Below are 16,310 nucleotides of genomic sequence, written 5' to 3'. Positions count from 1 at the left end.
ACCTTCCTCTCAAGACTCTTCCTCAGATTTGGCAGCAGACTAAACATCCCTCCCAGTCCGGCTTCCTCTCCGTGTCTCTCTTAATGACGGGGACAGATGGATGCTGCCGTTTGATCGACGGCTCCCGCAGAGTTTCACGGACCTGGAGAAGCACCGCACATCTTTCTGTGCTGACATGAGCTGTACATAAAGATGACTTACTACAGTCAAAACGTATAAAAGCAAAGTCTCTGTGGAGCCGCACTGATCAGAAATCACAGGTTGATGTCACATTTGTGTTATTGTATCTCTTGTGTTGCTGCAGTGATGGAGTAACTTTCCACTGAAGCAATTTTGCTGCATCTGTGCTGTTCTTAACATCAGCAGGAGATCTGTACAGACTGTTTGTTCAAGGTGTTTTCCCCTCTGTTGCTGTTGAGAACAAAGAATGTTTTATCTTTGAAATATTTTCTTTATCTTAAGCTCTTTTTCTTCTTCTTTTCTTAAACTTAAATTCTTGCAGTAAATAATATCTCAAAGCTTCGGTAAGCCTACAATCCACACATTGTTGTTGGAGATATAAAAGTCTGTGTTATCTGCATAGAGTCTACTTCATCCCTGCACTATTCTCACCCAGTCACAGGATACAGTGTATATATATTTATATATATATATATATATATATATATATATATAAAGGTGCTAATTCAAAGGCAACTGGGCTTGATGTAGATTCCTTCTAGACATCAGCTCTTTTTAAACGACTACTCCACTGATGTAGCATTGCACTCCTATTAAACTGTCAGACTTACTAATGAAAATCTTCAAAAGAATCAAAATCAGTGCAGTACAACCAAAAATATCATATTCAGAAAATTAATCCTCTCCTCAAAAACTGCTGCCTATATTACCCACAATGCCACTCAACTGCCAACAGTTCAATTGGAGATTCAAAAATGTAAGGGGCCGATCAAACAGAGCGCGTTTTAGCAGCTGGGGGCGGCTTTTTTTTCTACTGTTGTTAAGGCAACCACAGAATCATTAGCTGTCATTAACCTAACCGTTACATTGTAAACTGACAGAAGGCCCGCCTCTCCTTTCATCCGATTGGACAATGAGATAAAACGCCTATGATGTCGGGCGCTTTTCTGCTTTGAGTTGAAGTTTTTTCAACTCGAGCCGCTCGGAGCGTTTCCTCAAAAACTCGAGGCGCACAGAGCGGAAAAACGCAAGGCGCTTTGCAAAGCAAAAGCAGCGCGCAAAAAGCGTCCCTGTCATTGAAGCAATGACAAAAAAGCCGCCCCCAGCTGCTAAAACGCGTCCTGTCTGATCGGGCCCTTATGCTAGTGTTGGCTAATGTAGCCTCAAGCCTGAACCCCTGAAACTTATAGTATTAAGCCCCAATCAAATTCATTAAACTTTCTGCTACTCCCTCTGAAGCCACAATATTTTTATTCAAGCTTTATACGAGTTTTAAAAAAAATCTCCTTAAAAAACTGTGATGGGAACAATCAAGGGTGTTCCCTCAAACCTTTTGGAAACCTCATTGGATCGCTGTTAGAAGGAATGTCCTTCCATTATCTATACTGCTTATCCTGTTCACGGTAGTGGGGGAGCTGGAGCCTATCCCAGCTGACTGATCACCTGTCAATCACAGGGCTGACACATAGAAACTCAATACAGTTTTTTTGCTTTGCTTATTTTATTTTGTTTGATTAAATAAAAGGTTACCAAGATTTCAAATCTGATCGGACATTTAAAACCGACTTTTGGTACTTGGCTGTGGCTATGGATGCATTTTGTATGGTACTTATAGGCGACTTCAAATCTTCTATGCATGCTCATCATGCTAACCATTTCTCTTCTGTTTCCCACGCAGACCACGTCCAGAATGAAGAGAACTATGCTCAGGCTCTGGACAAATTTGGCAGCAACTTCATCAGCCGGGACAACCCTGACCTGGGGACGGCCTTCGTCAAGTTCTCCTCCCTCACCAAGGAGCTGTCGGCCCTGCTGAAGAACCTGGTGAGTTCAACATGTCGGCACTCGTACCATTATAATGCCATCATGATGAATAGCCTGTCCTGGAGAGAGCCCTGCATTCATGGAAAAAACTCCAAAGAGAAGCTTTATTTTCCCTGTCTTCTCTACTATAAGTGGTTTAGGATTTGGGTTTAAGGTTAAGATTAGGATTACATTAGGTTAAAGGTTGAGGTTGGACATACAGCAGAGACGGCAGAGAGTTTATTGATGATATAGTCAGTAAAAGCCCTGAGGTGGTGTTTTATTCCCACAGGCCCCAGCTGAGTAAGACATCAATCTCCTCACTCGTACAAAACTGCTTAAAATTGTCTACACAGTCAGAACCGTCATCGCAGGCAGACAGTAAAGCTGACTGCGGCTATATTACGTATTTTCCCCCCCAGTCGAGGCTCTTATCTGCCCGTCGTGGATTTCCCCTGACGTTTCTGTTGAATAATGTGTCCTGTTTGAATCCTGTGTGAGTGATTGTTGTTGGAAGAAGAGCCAGTCCTCGCTCCCTCTCTTCCTGTGTGGCTGACAGCGAGATTAGACTCCATAAATACACTTGGCAGCACCAGGAACAACTGTGTGTGTGTGTGTGTGTGTGTGTGTGTTTATGTGTGTGTGTGCCTTTTTTATCTAAACCTTCTTAAACCACCCACCTGTTGGCTTTACGTGCATATTGCAGTAAAGTGAAGTTATCTCTCCTCTTCCTCTCTTGACTCTTGTCTTTTCCACTTTGAGTGTTTTATTGAGCGAGTTTTTTAGACTTCAATAACTGCGCCCCAAGGGCTGCTGGGATGTGCGTGCACTACAAATGAGAATTGATGAATAGTGCTTGTCCTGGATGTCCTACATGTGTTATCAGCTTGGATGTAAGGATTTTATAGACACACTCGGGTTGTTGCCGTGGTTTTCTACATCTATATCAGTATTTATAACCTTTTTGTATACTAAGAAAGTTAAGAGAGCTTCCTGGATGAGCTGTTAGAGCATGCCGGCAGCCCGCCAGAAAGAAGATTGATTCTGACTTTGGCCGTATGCAAGACAGGCACTTAAGAAGCACATTAGCGCCCATTAAGCGTTGTTTACTTCCTTGACCGCTGCAGTGTCTGTGTGGACTTGGCTAACAACAACAGGGACTTAAATGCTTAGTAGTGTTGTAAACGACCCTGCTGATCCTGATGGTTAGAGCTGCTGAGCATAACTGTAGCAGCCCGAGCTGCTGGCAACGTCAAGCTAATTCTTCAATAGACTAACCTGCAATGGGGCTGATCTTTGCAACACTTTTGCTACTTTGTTGCTGATCTTTTACGTCACCAGCGGCCTGAATGTGTTGACACAGAAGGTTAAAGGATGATGCCAGTGTTATTGTATATTACTCTTACCGCCGACAAGTCCAATAAAAAGAGCAAAATTACCAATGCGATATCCTTTTTCCAACATTCCTTCCTTGTATCCATTACTCAGACCCAAGTCCATTAATCACACTGAGCATATTCTTAAAAGCTGCATAAATCAATACTTTTATATTAACAACAGATCAAATATTTAAGAGTAATATGGAAGGGATGCTTGAGGTGACTATCCCACGGAAACATTTGGGCTAACCCTTCCGTTCCCCTCGCATACATGGAGCGTTTTAGCTTCCTGAGCTAATTGTTCTGGTTACACAACTTTTCTGTTTGTGTTCACTCTCATTGCTCTCACTCGCAACAGGATAAAACAATGTTTTGGTTTTTTAGCAACAACAGCTGTGTTAGAACCCAGTGTCTGCTACTTGTCCAACACCAAACAGCTAACAGACCAAGCTAGTGACCAGTCGGTTAACTTAGTGGAGCATTTAGCAGCTAAAGAGCTAGATTTATTCAGCAGATGTTGGTGGAGACCAAAAACAGAGCTAAAAAAGGTGAACATTTGACTTGCATTCATCAGGGGACTGTACTACAAAGTGACCCAGGGTATCAAAGGCCATCTCGCTATGCAGTCACACAATGCTGGTTATCAACTCAATAAGTCAACCCAGGGTTTCTATGAGCGCGTTCACATTAAAGGGGCTGCAGCGTCTGACCGATCACACATAGGGATAATTCAGCTGTCAGCTGATCTGCGTATTTCTCAGAGCAAACTATGAGAAATATATGAAGAAGTTAAACATAAGTCAGACAGCTGCAGCTGCAGGAAGGACACCTGGCAGAAAATGAGCATATTAAATCTATAATATCACTGCTCCATCATCAGAGCGTGATGTATTGATTATAATAACACCTATCTATTGCATGAAATGAATACGTTGCACAGATGTATTTTTGTGGCTTAGACTTAGTCTCTCAGCCTCAGCCCTGGCTGTATGAAGCGGACTTATAACACAAATAAAAACCTATATAAAAGCACATTTTAAAGCAGTAAGAATGCTGTCTTTTATATTTTTAAAGTACAAAAGTAGACTACTTTGGGCTTCATTATTTTTTTCAGTCTCTGTTGTCATGAATATATCAAATATCGTACGGTAAAGCAGAAGTGTTTTACCGGCCTCTCTCCCTCCTCCCTCTCATGATCAGCTCTCAAAGCTCCTGAATCAAGAGACTATGATTGGTCAGTAGGTGGTGTGTAGCTCAGGTTGATCTCTTATCTCAAACATAACCAGCTCCGGAGCAGGTGAGGTGTTCAGTTACCATGGTGATCTACCCTAGTAAGAAGTAAACCACTTTCGAAGTACTGAAAACTCAGAGTTAACCCTGAAGTTACCTCGATAACTGCAAATCCTGCTTTGTCATATACCCCCCAGGTGTCCAGAAATACGACTCCAAGTGAAAGTTCATGTTGCTCTGTAGTTTCTAGATGTGCAAATAGGGAACAGTTTGCTGACATGTTAATATGTCAATGTTGAGTTTACAGCTTGGTCCGCTGGCTCTAAGTAGCCAAACAATTCTGTTAAGGTTTCTTTAGAAAGGGGTCATAAATATATTCTGAATTCTTCTCTGAAGCTTTCAGATGGAGTAAATCAAACAGGTGCAAGCAGTGCATTTATGGGGACTTTTATCAGCAGCAGATAAATACGTATTTGGTGCTTTAGTGAGTATTTACAGAAGCAGGATGGCTTCTATAAAAATCTAGTGCCAACATTCATCATCAGGCTCGTACTAAGTGCCACTATTAGGATCACTAATGTGATTTAAATCGTTTTTTTATCAGTAGAGATTTATGTGTCAGAGAGTAGTGAGTTATATCAGGCTACACAGAAATAACTTAATTATAAGAAGATTTTATTGTTGGTTTGTGTGTTTTTTTTATTGGATTTAATGACAGTAAGAAAATATAGAATATCCTTGCCCTGTGTTGTGATATGTGAGCTTGTTCTATGATGACAACCTGTGTTCTTCCTCCTCTCCTCTGTGTCTTCTTACAGCTCCAGAGCCTCAGCCACAATGTGATCTTCACTCTGGACTCGCTGCTGAAGGGCGATTTGAAAGGCGTGAAAGGGGTAAGATTTACTGTAAAACACTTTCTCTTCCTAAACCCTCTCCCTTTCCTCTTCCGGGCCCTCTCCTCTATCGCTCAGCTCAGCAGTGTGATGGGGATATTAAATGCCTCGTCAGCACATCTCTTTATTAATCTCTCAACTTCTGTGTGTGCTGAGAGTGTAAGCTCGACGAGAGCGGAGAGACGGGGGAGAGCTCTCTGTTAGAAAGATCAGACTGTAAATCTTGCAGGAGTAAACACTGCCTTTGTGATGTGCTTGAGGCGAGCGGCGGATAACTGGGTCATGAACCCTTCATGTTTGGGGTACAAGGAGGGGCGTGGTCGCTCACTGGGCGTAAGTGAGGCATTTGCTGGCAGTCTGCTCTGCAAATAACTCCCTCCCCTCTGTGAATGCTTTGCTGATTCCTCTCCTCCTGTGTTTCTGCAGGACATAAAGAAGCCGTTTGACAAAGCATGGAAAGACTACGAAGCCAAGTTGTAAGTGGAACTTTTGTACCCTCTAGCTTATTGTAAAGTCCTGAATAATGGACCAATCACTGTTCAAAATGTGCAGCAATGCTCTCATTATAGAAACAGTGAAAACCAAGATCCTAACTGTCCTCTCCTCTGCGTCAGTACAAAGATCGAGAAGGAGAAGCGGGAGCACGCCAAGCAGCACGGGATGATCCGCACGGAGATCACCGGAGCTGAGATCGCAGAGGAGATGGAGAAGGAGCGGCGTCTCTTCCAGCTGCAGATGTGTGAGGTAGGTTTAAAAATAAAGCTGGAGGACATTTTTGTTTGGCTTCTTAGCAGTAATGAAGCACCAGTGGTCGTCATATGACTCCTCCATGCTGCTGTAAAAATGACCTTCACAGTTGTGGTGTGTGAGGTCGCAAGACAACCTTTGCTCTGTCATACCGCCTCCTCCTTCTTTTCAATCAGACAGCGGCACTGGTAAAACAGTTGAACTCTGCTCCACCCTCATCTCTCCCTCCGTTTTCAATCTGCACTGCCCTCTTATCCCCTAGATTATTGATTTAATATCGTCAGCACTTAATCCTCTGTCTCGGTTTGGTTTTTTCTTTTGCTCTATTTCTATCTCAGACACACACACACACATTTAACACATTTTGTACGACTAATAGTTGCACTTTTTTGGTCTGTATGCCATTATTTAGGGTTTTATTTGGTTGATTAGCTATATGTCTCTACCCCTTGTCTGTGTCAGCAGTACACCATATTCATACAGTGGCCATTTTCCTCTGATGTCACGCTCAGGGTGGGATGCTTAGATGTTTTTATAATGTTGTGCTGCTGATTTTCAGGTTGTATCTTGTATAAATATAGAGGGGGCTGCACAGTGGTGCAGTGGTTAGCGCTGTTACCTCACAACTAGAAGGTTCCTAGTTTGAATCCCGTTTGGACGAAGTTAATGCGTAGGTTCTCTCCGGGTATCCCGGCTTCCTCCCACAGTCCAAAGACATGCTCGTTTGGCTAATTTGTGACTCTAAATTGTCCGTAGGTGTGAGCGTGAAAGGTTGTCTGTCTCTATGTGCCAACCCTGTGATTGACTGGCGATCCGTCCTCTCGCCTAATGACAGTTGGCTCCAGCCCTCTTGGACCCTGACCAGGACAAACAGTATAGATAATGGATGGACGGATAAATACAGAACTTTTTAAAGTTTCATTGCCTCCTTATTAATGAGCAAAGAAAACGACAAGGGAAAGTGAATATCTGGGGTGACATCGGACCGCATTCAACACGTTTGATAACCCATTAGCTACCCTTAGACAACAGCTAGCAGTTAGCGTTCACCCACTTCCTAGCTAATATTATGTTAAATAGGAAGTAAATTCGTGGCTAGCATTATGTTAGCTTGAAGTGTACACCTTTTCTTTTTGTACTGGTAGTACTACTGAAATTGTAATATTAGCTTACAGTGACTTCCTTGCTAACTGTGCTATTAACTAGCAAGATGAATATTAAAGTAAGTTGTTCTCTAGCTAACAGCTTATCTGACCATATTTCAACACGTTTGGGAACCCATTAGCGACACTTAGACAACAGCAGTTAGCATTCAGCCACTTCCTAGCTAACATTATGTTAGATAGGAAGTAAATTCAAGGCTAACATAATGTTAGCTTGAAATATACGCCTTTTCCTTTTGTACTGGTAATAGTACCAAATGGTAATATTAGCTTTCTAACTGTAATATTAACTAGCAAATAGCTGAATGCTTAAGTGAGCTGTTCTCTAGCTAATAGCTAATCTGACCATATTTCATTAGTTACCCTTAGGCAACAGCTAGCAGTTAACATTCAGCCACTTCCTAGATAATAGTATGTTAGGAAGTAAATTCATGGCTTGAAATGAACTCCTTCCCTTTCTTACCAAATGGTAATATTAGCTTTCACTGACTTCCTTGCTTACTGTAACCCAAGTAGCTGAATGTTAAAGTAAGCTGTTGCTAGCTAACAGGTTATCAATTCCCTGCAGTTTTTCACCGGTCATTATCTTGTCAGTTGCTGATCAATCAAAAAGCAATTAAATGATAACGATCCCCTCAAATTTATACGCCTGACAACCCGACATTATAACAGCATTTTAGCTCCCCAACTTTAGCATGACATCAAAGGAAAAATGGCCGCTGCGGCTCTATCACTCAAACTGTCCTTCCTGGATCGTACTTCATGTTCTCATTGGCACCTGTAGCAACACTCCCCCACCTACGCAGTGCTATTTTTGCTTTAAACACCCACTTATTATAATCCTAAAGTGTATGAAGTCTTCTTCACTGGCTGCGTTTAAACCAGATTTGAAGCTTGAGTTAACTTTTTCTGGCAGATGATTTGAATAATTTACAGAAAAGCTTCCTGCAGCTCCATGTGTAGGGATTACAGCAGCCCCTTCAGACACTGCTGTACCTACATTGATTCATTAACAAAGTGTGTATCGCACCAGTCTCAATGCAAGACTGTAACTAGTTCCAATGATTCAGTCAGGGGGTGAGATTTAGAAAATATAATGCTGAAAAAGTCGGATTTCTGAGCAGCAACAATCAATCTGTTTTTCTTTAATTTAAGTGCCTGGTTCTAGAAACTTGTTTGCTTTGAAGCATCTTGTGACACAGTTTGAATTCTCTTTGGTATTAATGCTCACAGGCGGTACTTACAGGAATCTGACAGGCAGCATTAAGTGTAGAACAAATGTGAGCTCTTTATGTGCTCACAGGAGAATCAGAACAAACTGTTAGAGCTCACTCCGCTTTGCCAAAAACCTCTCGAGTGGTGGGTGGTGACGCCTACGCCTTGTTCACTCTTTTATCCTGTTAGGATTTTTTAACTCAAATTACATAATGGACCGATGGCTGTTGTGCTGCTGTTAGTTGTGTGAATTATTTGCTACAGAACTCGCTGCGGTCCTTTTGTGCCCTTTGCCTTTGTGATTCAGAGGTGTTTCCTTGCCCACGTTCTGCGTGTTCGGACTTCTTACTGTTCGGTTACAGAGCAGAAGAGGCTGAATAAAGTTGCATTTATTAGCATATAATGTTTTCTAAAAGGTGCTTAACATGGAACAAGCTGAAAACATAAGACTACAACACATAGAAACAGGACTACAGCCAAGCTAGCTACTCTGTGAAGCTGTGCTTAAAGGAGCAGCTGGGCTTTAAGCTAAGTGCTAAAGGCAGCATGCTAACATGTTCACGTTAATGCTTACATGCTGTTATTGACTTGATTTAGTGCTTGCCACTTTCACCATCTTAGTTTTGTTTGTTAGCATGCTAGTGTTTGCTAATTAGCCCTAAACACAGTACAGCTGAGGTTGATGATGTCATTTGTTAAGGCCACATCTTTACCTCCCGTCTCCCCCTTTAAATATCAAGTAAATTTCTGTTTAACTAAATTGAAACATTTTAAGTCTACTTTAATCTTTCATGATTTCACTCAACAGTCAGCTCGTTATCTGAGTTTGTAAACCGCCTCCAGTCGATGCAGGATGCCAGAAAACTAGTTGTAGCTCCTACGTTACATTAGCACTGACTTCCTCTTTCACTGGCACCCTCAAGTTCAAATTAATCATACACTTCTAATCATGTGCAAAGCTTTGTGTGTCTGTGCTGTGACTTACAGCATGATGCTGATTGGCTGTGTCCTGCAGGAGTCCTCTGAGCGGGCCTGTTGGGGTTAAAACTTCAAACAGAAGACCTTTCTGTTGCCACTTACTGAAGCAGCTTCACTGTAAAAAATAGTTAGATGACTCTGTGGTTTAAACAATTTCAAAGGGCAAAGGGTACAAAGGGCTCCATTGTGAGAACATGATTGTTTTTTTTCTATACATACATGATGTATTATTTTCAGGCCTAGCGAAGTTCACAGCCAGATATCTCACCAGCTGCTGATGTATTTACAAAACCATTGCTATTGATCCTCAGAGATGTCAAACCAATTGAGACAGGGAAGTCCTAATTACTGTTGTTAAACATCGCTTTATGGCAATATTTTTTATTTATTTATTTTTATTGCAGGAGAGATGACAGTGGATAGTGTTGGAAATGCAGCTTTTCTTTAGCCCCTGGTGGGATTATTACATCTCTCTTCCATTCCGTCTTTGTAAAACACACAAAGGCAGAATGGTGGAGCGAAGTCTTTCCGCCTCTGAGCCAGCATCGGAAGTAGTAACAGAGACGTAACAGAGGCGAAACGGCGCCTGTGTAAACGCCAGAGCCGGCAGGGCGGAGCAACGCCGTGCGTGCGCTATTTGTGCTTTACGCCGTCATCGCTTGGTCCAGTGTGAAGTGGCAAACGGCGGAGCTTCCTTACAGCATTGTGGCAGAATTGCAATGTAAAAAGGGCTTTTGTTTATTTTGACAGTTAGCTGCACATGTTCGAGTTCCAGACTTTCGGGCGGACAAAAAGAATAGACTGTGAAGACGTCAACTCGAAACATGAAAATATAACCATTCACTCAAAAAAACAAGTGACATACTGTATTGAATATCCTCCTTTTCTTCTGTGCAGAATTAGTTTAATCTGACTGAAATAATGTTATGTAATCGACACATTGATGTGCTCGATCTGAAGTACATAAGATGCTCTACAAATAAAAAGAGGAGACAGAATAATCACAAACGTCACAGATTTTCTAAATCAACAGTCGTCATGGATGGAAATACTGTAGCAATGTTGTTGTTGCTGCTTCTGCTGTTGTGTGTGTGTGTGTGTATGTGTGTGTGTGGGGTCGGGTGGGGGGGAAGTTGCAGCAGTCAGTGGTACAATCTGTTCATCCCACTTAACCTCATTTCTCTGTGTGTGCATGCACTCTCTCGCTCTCACGCTCTCTCCCCCTTTTCTCTCTCTCTCCATGTTACTCAATCACCAGATTACAGGATGCTCTCACTCTCTCGCCCTTTTCATCCTCCGCTGTCAGTGGAGGAGGAGTGTGGAAAGGCAGCGCTCAGCAGGCTGCATTATGTTCCGCTCAGACGCGACAGCGGCGCGAGCGGTGCTGCTCATTCACACAAAAGAGCCCAAAACACGCACATGCCGCAGCTCTCAGAAAAAAGCCGCACGGTGCTTTGACAAAATGTGGATAATCTCCCCGTCCAACGGGCGCTGTCAGGCACACAAAGGGACGACACATGCGTGCATACATGCACATACACGTGTACTCATGCGTGTGCTAACGAACGTGCATCCACACACGTGATGTAAGGAGAGTGTATGTTTGAGTCAGAAGCTTCAGAAGCATTTGAATTATAGATTAAATTTTGCCGTGGAGCTAATGTGGTGACTCTTTTATAAAATCTCTTGCGGGAGGATTAGCTCAGATTAAGATTATCTCTTTATTTGTTTGATCTGTGGGAGCGCCGTCTGAAGACTCCCTGTTTGTTTTGAGTCCTCAGACACCCAGACTGAGCACACAAAGCTCTTCCTCTGGAGGCTATTCTCTCTTTTCTTATGATGCTAATGCAAAAAATCTCTCATCATCCTTTTGAAACTTTATTTAGATCAAGGCAGACGCACGGTATTCTCTTGTATTAGAAGCGTGTTTACCAGTCTGCTCCAAACCCGCAGCATCAAGGTCTTCCTGGCTCATACATCAAAGCCTTCGTACGGCGTGTGCACACTCAGACAAGATTATCATAATGCAAAGTCTTCATACTCTAAGTGGCTATGGCATAGCAGAGATCTGTATTCTCTGGAACGCCTCATTAAATATATAAAATCCCTCAAACAAACTCCTGCCTGAACTCTGCACCTCTGCTTGCTTTGCAGTACCTGATCAAAGTGAATGAGATCAAGACCAAGAAAGGGGTGGACCTCCTGCAGAACCTGATTAAGTATTACCACGCACAATGCAAGTAAGTACCACCTTAATCCCGCTGAACCCCACAGTGTGAAGCTCCCCCTGAAACATATAGGTTGTGTCTCCCTCCTTCTGCACAGCTCTATATTTCAATGTTCTCTCTCCTGTATGTTCCGGATCTTGAGGGTGTGTATATATAGCGCTCATAAATATGCACGGGTCATCATACAGATACGTTCTGACAGCTGTGGGGTTTGGTGGGTAAATAAGTGGGCGCTCTCCGTGCCAGAACCGCAACTCACGTCGGCCTGTGACAGAATGACAAATTTTCTCTCGGCGTTGCTAGGTCCTGTCATAACACTGGGACAAAACAATATACTTTCCCCGTTAATCCGTTCAACCTGGGCCCTGATGGAGGGAAAAGCTGCAGCGGTGATGGATTAGAGGCATAAATCGATGGAGAGATAAGGGAAGTGTGTTTCTGCTCGCAGGCAGAGGGAAGAAAACAATTTGTGTTCATTTTTAGCCGTCTGAACCACTTCACTTAACAAATTGAAGACGGTAATTGAAGACAATTTGGGTATCTGTCAGCCTGGGCGTTCTCATGTTATTCTACATTCGTCATGACATCATTTTACTAACCCGGGGAAACAGATTAATGCAGAAACGTCATTGATCAGGACAAGATGTCGACATCTTTCCAAGCAACATCAAAGTAGCAGAAATCACATCAAACACTTTCCACATGTAAACACAGAATCTAGCAAACTACACGACAATTAAAGATCAATAAAGGCATCAGTATGTTCCCATTGAAGTTTGATCGTCTAATACTACTCGCTTTTTTGATGTTGACATCAAAGGACAATGTTGACACTTCTGTCAGCATTCAACAACTGACAATCTAACGAGCAGGCCGACTTCAAAGTGATTGGCAAGGCTTAAAAGTGAGAGAACACACAGGGCTTTAAATTAAATTCTTCAGTCTTTACTCATTGGCTATCATCACTGTCGTTCAAATGAGTGCAACACTAATAGCGCCTTTGTGGAGAGGGTGCCAAAACTAAAGTATGGACCATTATTCTGACATAAGAGCAGCTATAACATCACATCTCGCCTTATGATGGCAGGCTTCAAACCCGTCTTTTGAGTACAGCTAAACTGTTTTATTACACGGCTGCGTGAAATACTTGATTGTGATTGGTTAATCACGGCATTCCGAGGTCTGTTATTTCTCAATTACAGACCGTTGCTATGAAGAACACACCGTTGCTAGGGATTCGGCTCTGATCACACAATTAGGATGACTAACTGTTATCATATCAAACCGCCGAAAGAAGTCCGGTAACTTTTACATCGGTCTGTTTACAGAAGGAAAAAACAAAAGAGATGAAAACAGTGGAGAGAAAGCAATAAAGGTTAAACGATGCAAAAACCGAAGACAGCGCATGAAGTAAACATTAAACTGAATACAGCTGTGTTTAAAGACGGTGAATGGAAAAGAAAATATCAACTGACAGTTACGAGACAGAAAACCTCAATCAGGTGCTGCGCTGATTCCTGTGGTCCCTTTCATCGTGTCTTAATTCACCATCACAGGAAATGTTTCCATTTAATGTGAGTAAAAACAGCTAGCTTAGCTCATTTTAGCCTACAGAGTTAACCGTTGCTATGGACACAGCTCTCACTGTGAGTGACACAGACTATTTTTAAACGGAAATATAATCACTTTGAAATTAATAATAATCACTTTCACCTTCAAACATAGATGTAGAAACAAGTTTGTTTGATGTATCTTTATATTAAATTTATTTTTAAGCTTGTCTCCAGCTCTCCAAATGATGTATGTAGTGTGAAAAAACACCTGCAGTTGTTGCAGATGTGTTTCTTTATTGGCAGCAGCTCCGCCATTTGCCAGAGATGATGGTCTGGAAGAACTACAGACTATTTCCTCTTGGATTTGTAGTCGCCGCCTTCACTTGTATGACAAACAAGCTTTAAAACCATGCTCTGAACAGCGAAGATTGCATTCCTAAAATATAAGTGCATGCACTGAGGATTTTATTGAATCAAATTTACTATATTAAGTATCAACGCTGATGGGGAAAATTCCCTCCAAGGCCTCAGTTCGCTTCAGAAAAGGTTTTTGTGTCTGATAGGCCTTCCTCCCGGACCTTCTTTGGAAGTGTTGCATCAAGTGTGCGATTCTTTATATTGTCACCACAAAGACATGCACAACACACATACATTTAGCAGAGAACTAGCGTAATGCAGCCAGAGGAGGTTATGACAGGAAGCTTTATGTCACACCTCTTCACCATTTCAAGCAGCCACGACTAAACTCTCTTGCCTTCAGACGTGGACAGTTGATGTACGATATATGAAATAGTTTGTGTCAAGCGTACTGAACCCTCTGGAGTCCTTGAATCCTTTATAGCACAGTGACAGTCAATAAAAACAGCTCTGTGTGTTACTTGTCACTTTATATTTACCATTCAGGAACACACTTCTTCAGAAAGTGCTCCCAAATATTCACAACAGATGTGGTGAGTCAAATGTAATCTTGACCAATTGCCATAGTAGTTGTTAAATACCCACACTTTGTATTAAATCATATGAAAGTAGAAGTCTAGATACATATATAACTATGCAAAATGTCAACCGAGGTGAATATTTTCTGCAGCGTGAACACTTCAGCTTTACATTCTGACATCCTGCGAGGTCGTCAGTACTTCAGAGCCGGCTGGCGTAGGAGGCGAGATGTGGGATCCTGGTTGTACGGATTGAAAGAAAACAAGCAGAGGAGAAATGTGACAGAGAAAGTAATGAACAGAGGAAGCGAGAAATGCGCTCCAAGTGGGTAGAGGGCGAAGAGGGAGAGGTCATTAGTGGCGATTTGCCGCTGCAGCGCTGCATCGAGGTGCGTACCACCGACAGACTTGTAATAGATTTCAGGGTGCACTAAGCACCTCTGCAAATCTGCTGTGAACACGGCCAGACTTCTGTGCCAAGAGCCCAAAGCTGCCAGAGCGAGACGAGCTATACATTAAACATAAACTGCAGCAACCTCCTCTCTCTTTCTCTGTGACCTTCATCGTGGCCAAAAGGAGCAGAGCGTAACACCTGACATTTGCAAAGCAGGAATTCCCGTCAATAAAGCTGCTTGTCTCTCACATTTATTCCAGTGCATGTTAATGTCAATGAGATTCATGTGTACCTTTTGCTCTCCAGTTTCTTCCAAGATGGCTTGAAGACAGCGGATAAGCTGAAGCAGTACATCGAGAAGCTGGCAGCTGATCTCTACAATGTAAATACTCACAATATGTTTTTTTAACTCTTGAAAAATGCAACTATGTACCTTGTCTGTTTTCCCCCCATAGTGAATGAGCTAACACTTTATAGTTAGGTACACACATTCAACATTAACAGGCTTCTTATGAGCATGCAGCTCTTAACAACTCATTATAAAGCACTGTAATGCCTTATTCTGCATTATTATATTGTACAACTACTTGGCCATTAACTACTAGACTATGTACAGTGTTATGGTCATATCATAATACTGTAATTTGTAGTTGTTAGGAGATAATCTAAGGAAAACTCTAAATTGCTTTGTAGTTGTAGAATATGCTCATGCCAAATAAGGCACTAATAACTGATTTATAAGCACTAATAAAGAGACAATATATGTATGCTGATATGCATCCTAATAAGCAGCTCATTCATGTTTAATATGTTTATCTTTAATAAAAAATGTGTTAAACTAAGTTAATAAACTTAAATTGGCAAGAAAAATTAATCTCAGGGTCCACTTACAAACTTTTACTCTGAATCTCATGAAGCTCTTATTCATCAGATGAAATGATCTCCTACGTTCTATAAAATTAGTAAGTAGACGTTGAATTTGTTTTTCCTTTGTCAAATCAAATCACTCCAGGATTCAAAAATATATGCATTCAGGTATAATGTAAATGACTGTTAAGTCACTATCTATCATCGAATGAGGTAACGAAATGGTGACTGAGCCTATGGCCAACCGATGAAAGCCTTTGCATTTGCAGTACATTGTATTATTAAGGAATGGGTGTCTGTGGCGACATTCGCAGAAAAAATCAGCGCCCAGTTAGTGACGTGTTTTCCATCACCCAGCAGTAGTTGGTCTGCCAGAGAGGGTAGGTGGAGCTAAGTGGCTGCACTTCCCGGTTTCTGTAAGCATAGCAAGGAAACAGTAATCTACTATGGCTGAACAGATACAGATGCAACTTCAAAAATAAGAGAAAATCCAAAGAAAAAGAAACAAATTCGAGGCTCAGATGAAGGCAAACAGTCTACAAACGAAAGTGAGGAAAATCAAGAGTTAGAACCATGACAACGGGAGCCAGCTGTAGACATCTTAATTACTGATTATTGCCAGTTGGAGGCGCTCAAGAGCATGACAATTGAAATCTTCAATTGTATCTTTAATATATAAATACATACATTTAAGTACATCAGTTTAATGTTAATGTTAGATTTGATCGGTCATTGAATACTAACC

At 41.8% G+C, this 16,310-nt stretch overlaps 1 protein-coding gene across 2 annotated transcripts in view; it reads left to right on the top strand.

The window, feature by feature from the left end:
• The window catches only part of asap1b (ArfGAP with SH3 domain, ankyrin repeat and PH domain 1b), a 67,533-nt gene that overhangs the window by 24,667 nt on the left and 26,556 nt on the right, over positions 1 to 16,310 (top strand). For both annotated transcript variants that reach the window (XM_069666914.1, XM_069666913.1), the window contains exons 3-8: positions 1,859 to 2,004; positions 5,411 to 5,485; positions 5,912 to 5,961; positions 6,100 to 6,229; positions 11,743 to 11,828; positions 15,005 to 15,080. In XM_069666914.1, the coding sequence (XP_069523015.1) occupies positions 1,859 to 2,004; positions 5,411 to 5,485; positions 5,912 to 5,961; positions 6,100 to 6,229; positions 11,743 to 11,828; positions 15,005 to 15,080 (563 nt within the window). The remainder of the gene's footprint in view (positions 1 to 1,858; positions 2,005 to 5,410; positions 5,486 to 5,911; positions 5,962 to 6,099; positions 6,230 to 11,742; positions 11,829 to 15,004; positions 15,081 to 16,310) is intronic.

Source organism: Semicossyphus pulcher, unplaced genomic scaffold (assembly GCF_022749685.1).
Source record: "Semicossyphus pulcher isolate SPU_LCO1_2020_fin unplaced genomic scaffold, fSemPul1.0.p SCAF_18, whole genome shotgun sequence".
NCBI lineage: Eukaryota > Metazoa > Chordata > Actinopteri > Labriformes > Labridae > Semicossyphus > Semicossyphus pulcher.
This window is presented reverse-complemented; position numbering and strand designations above follow the sequence as displayed.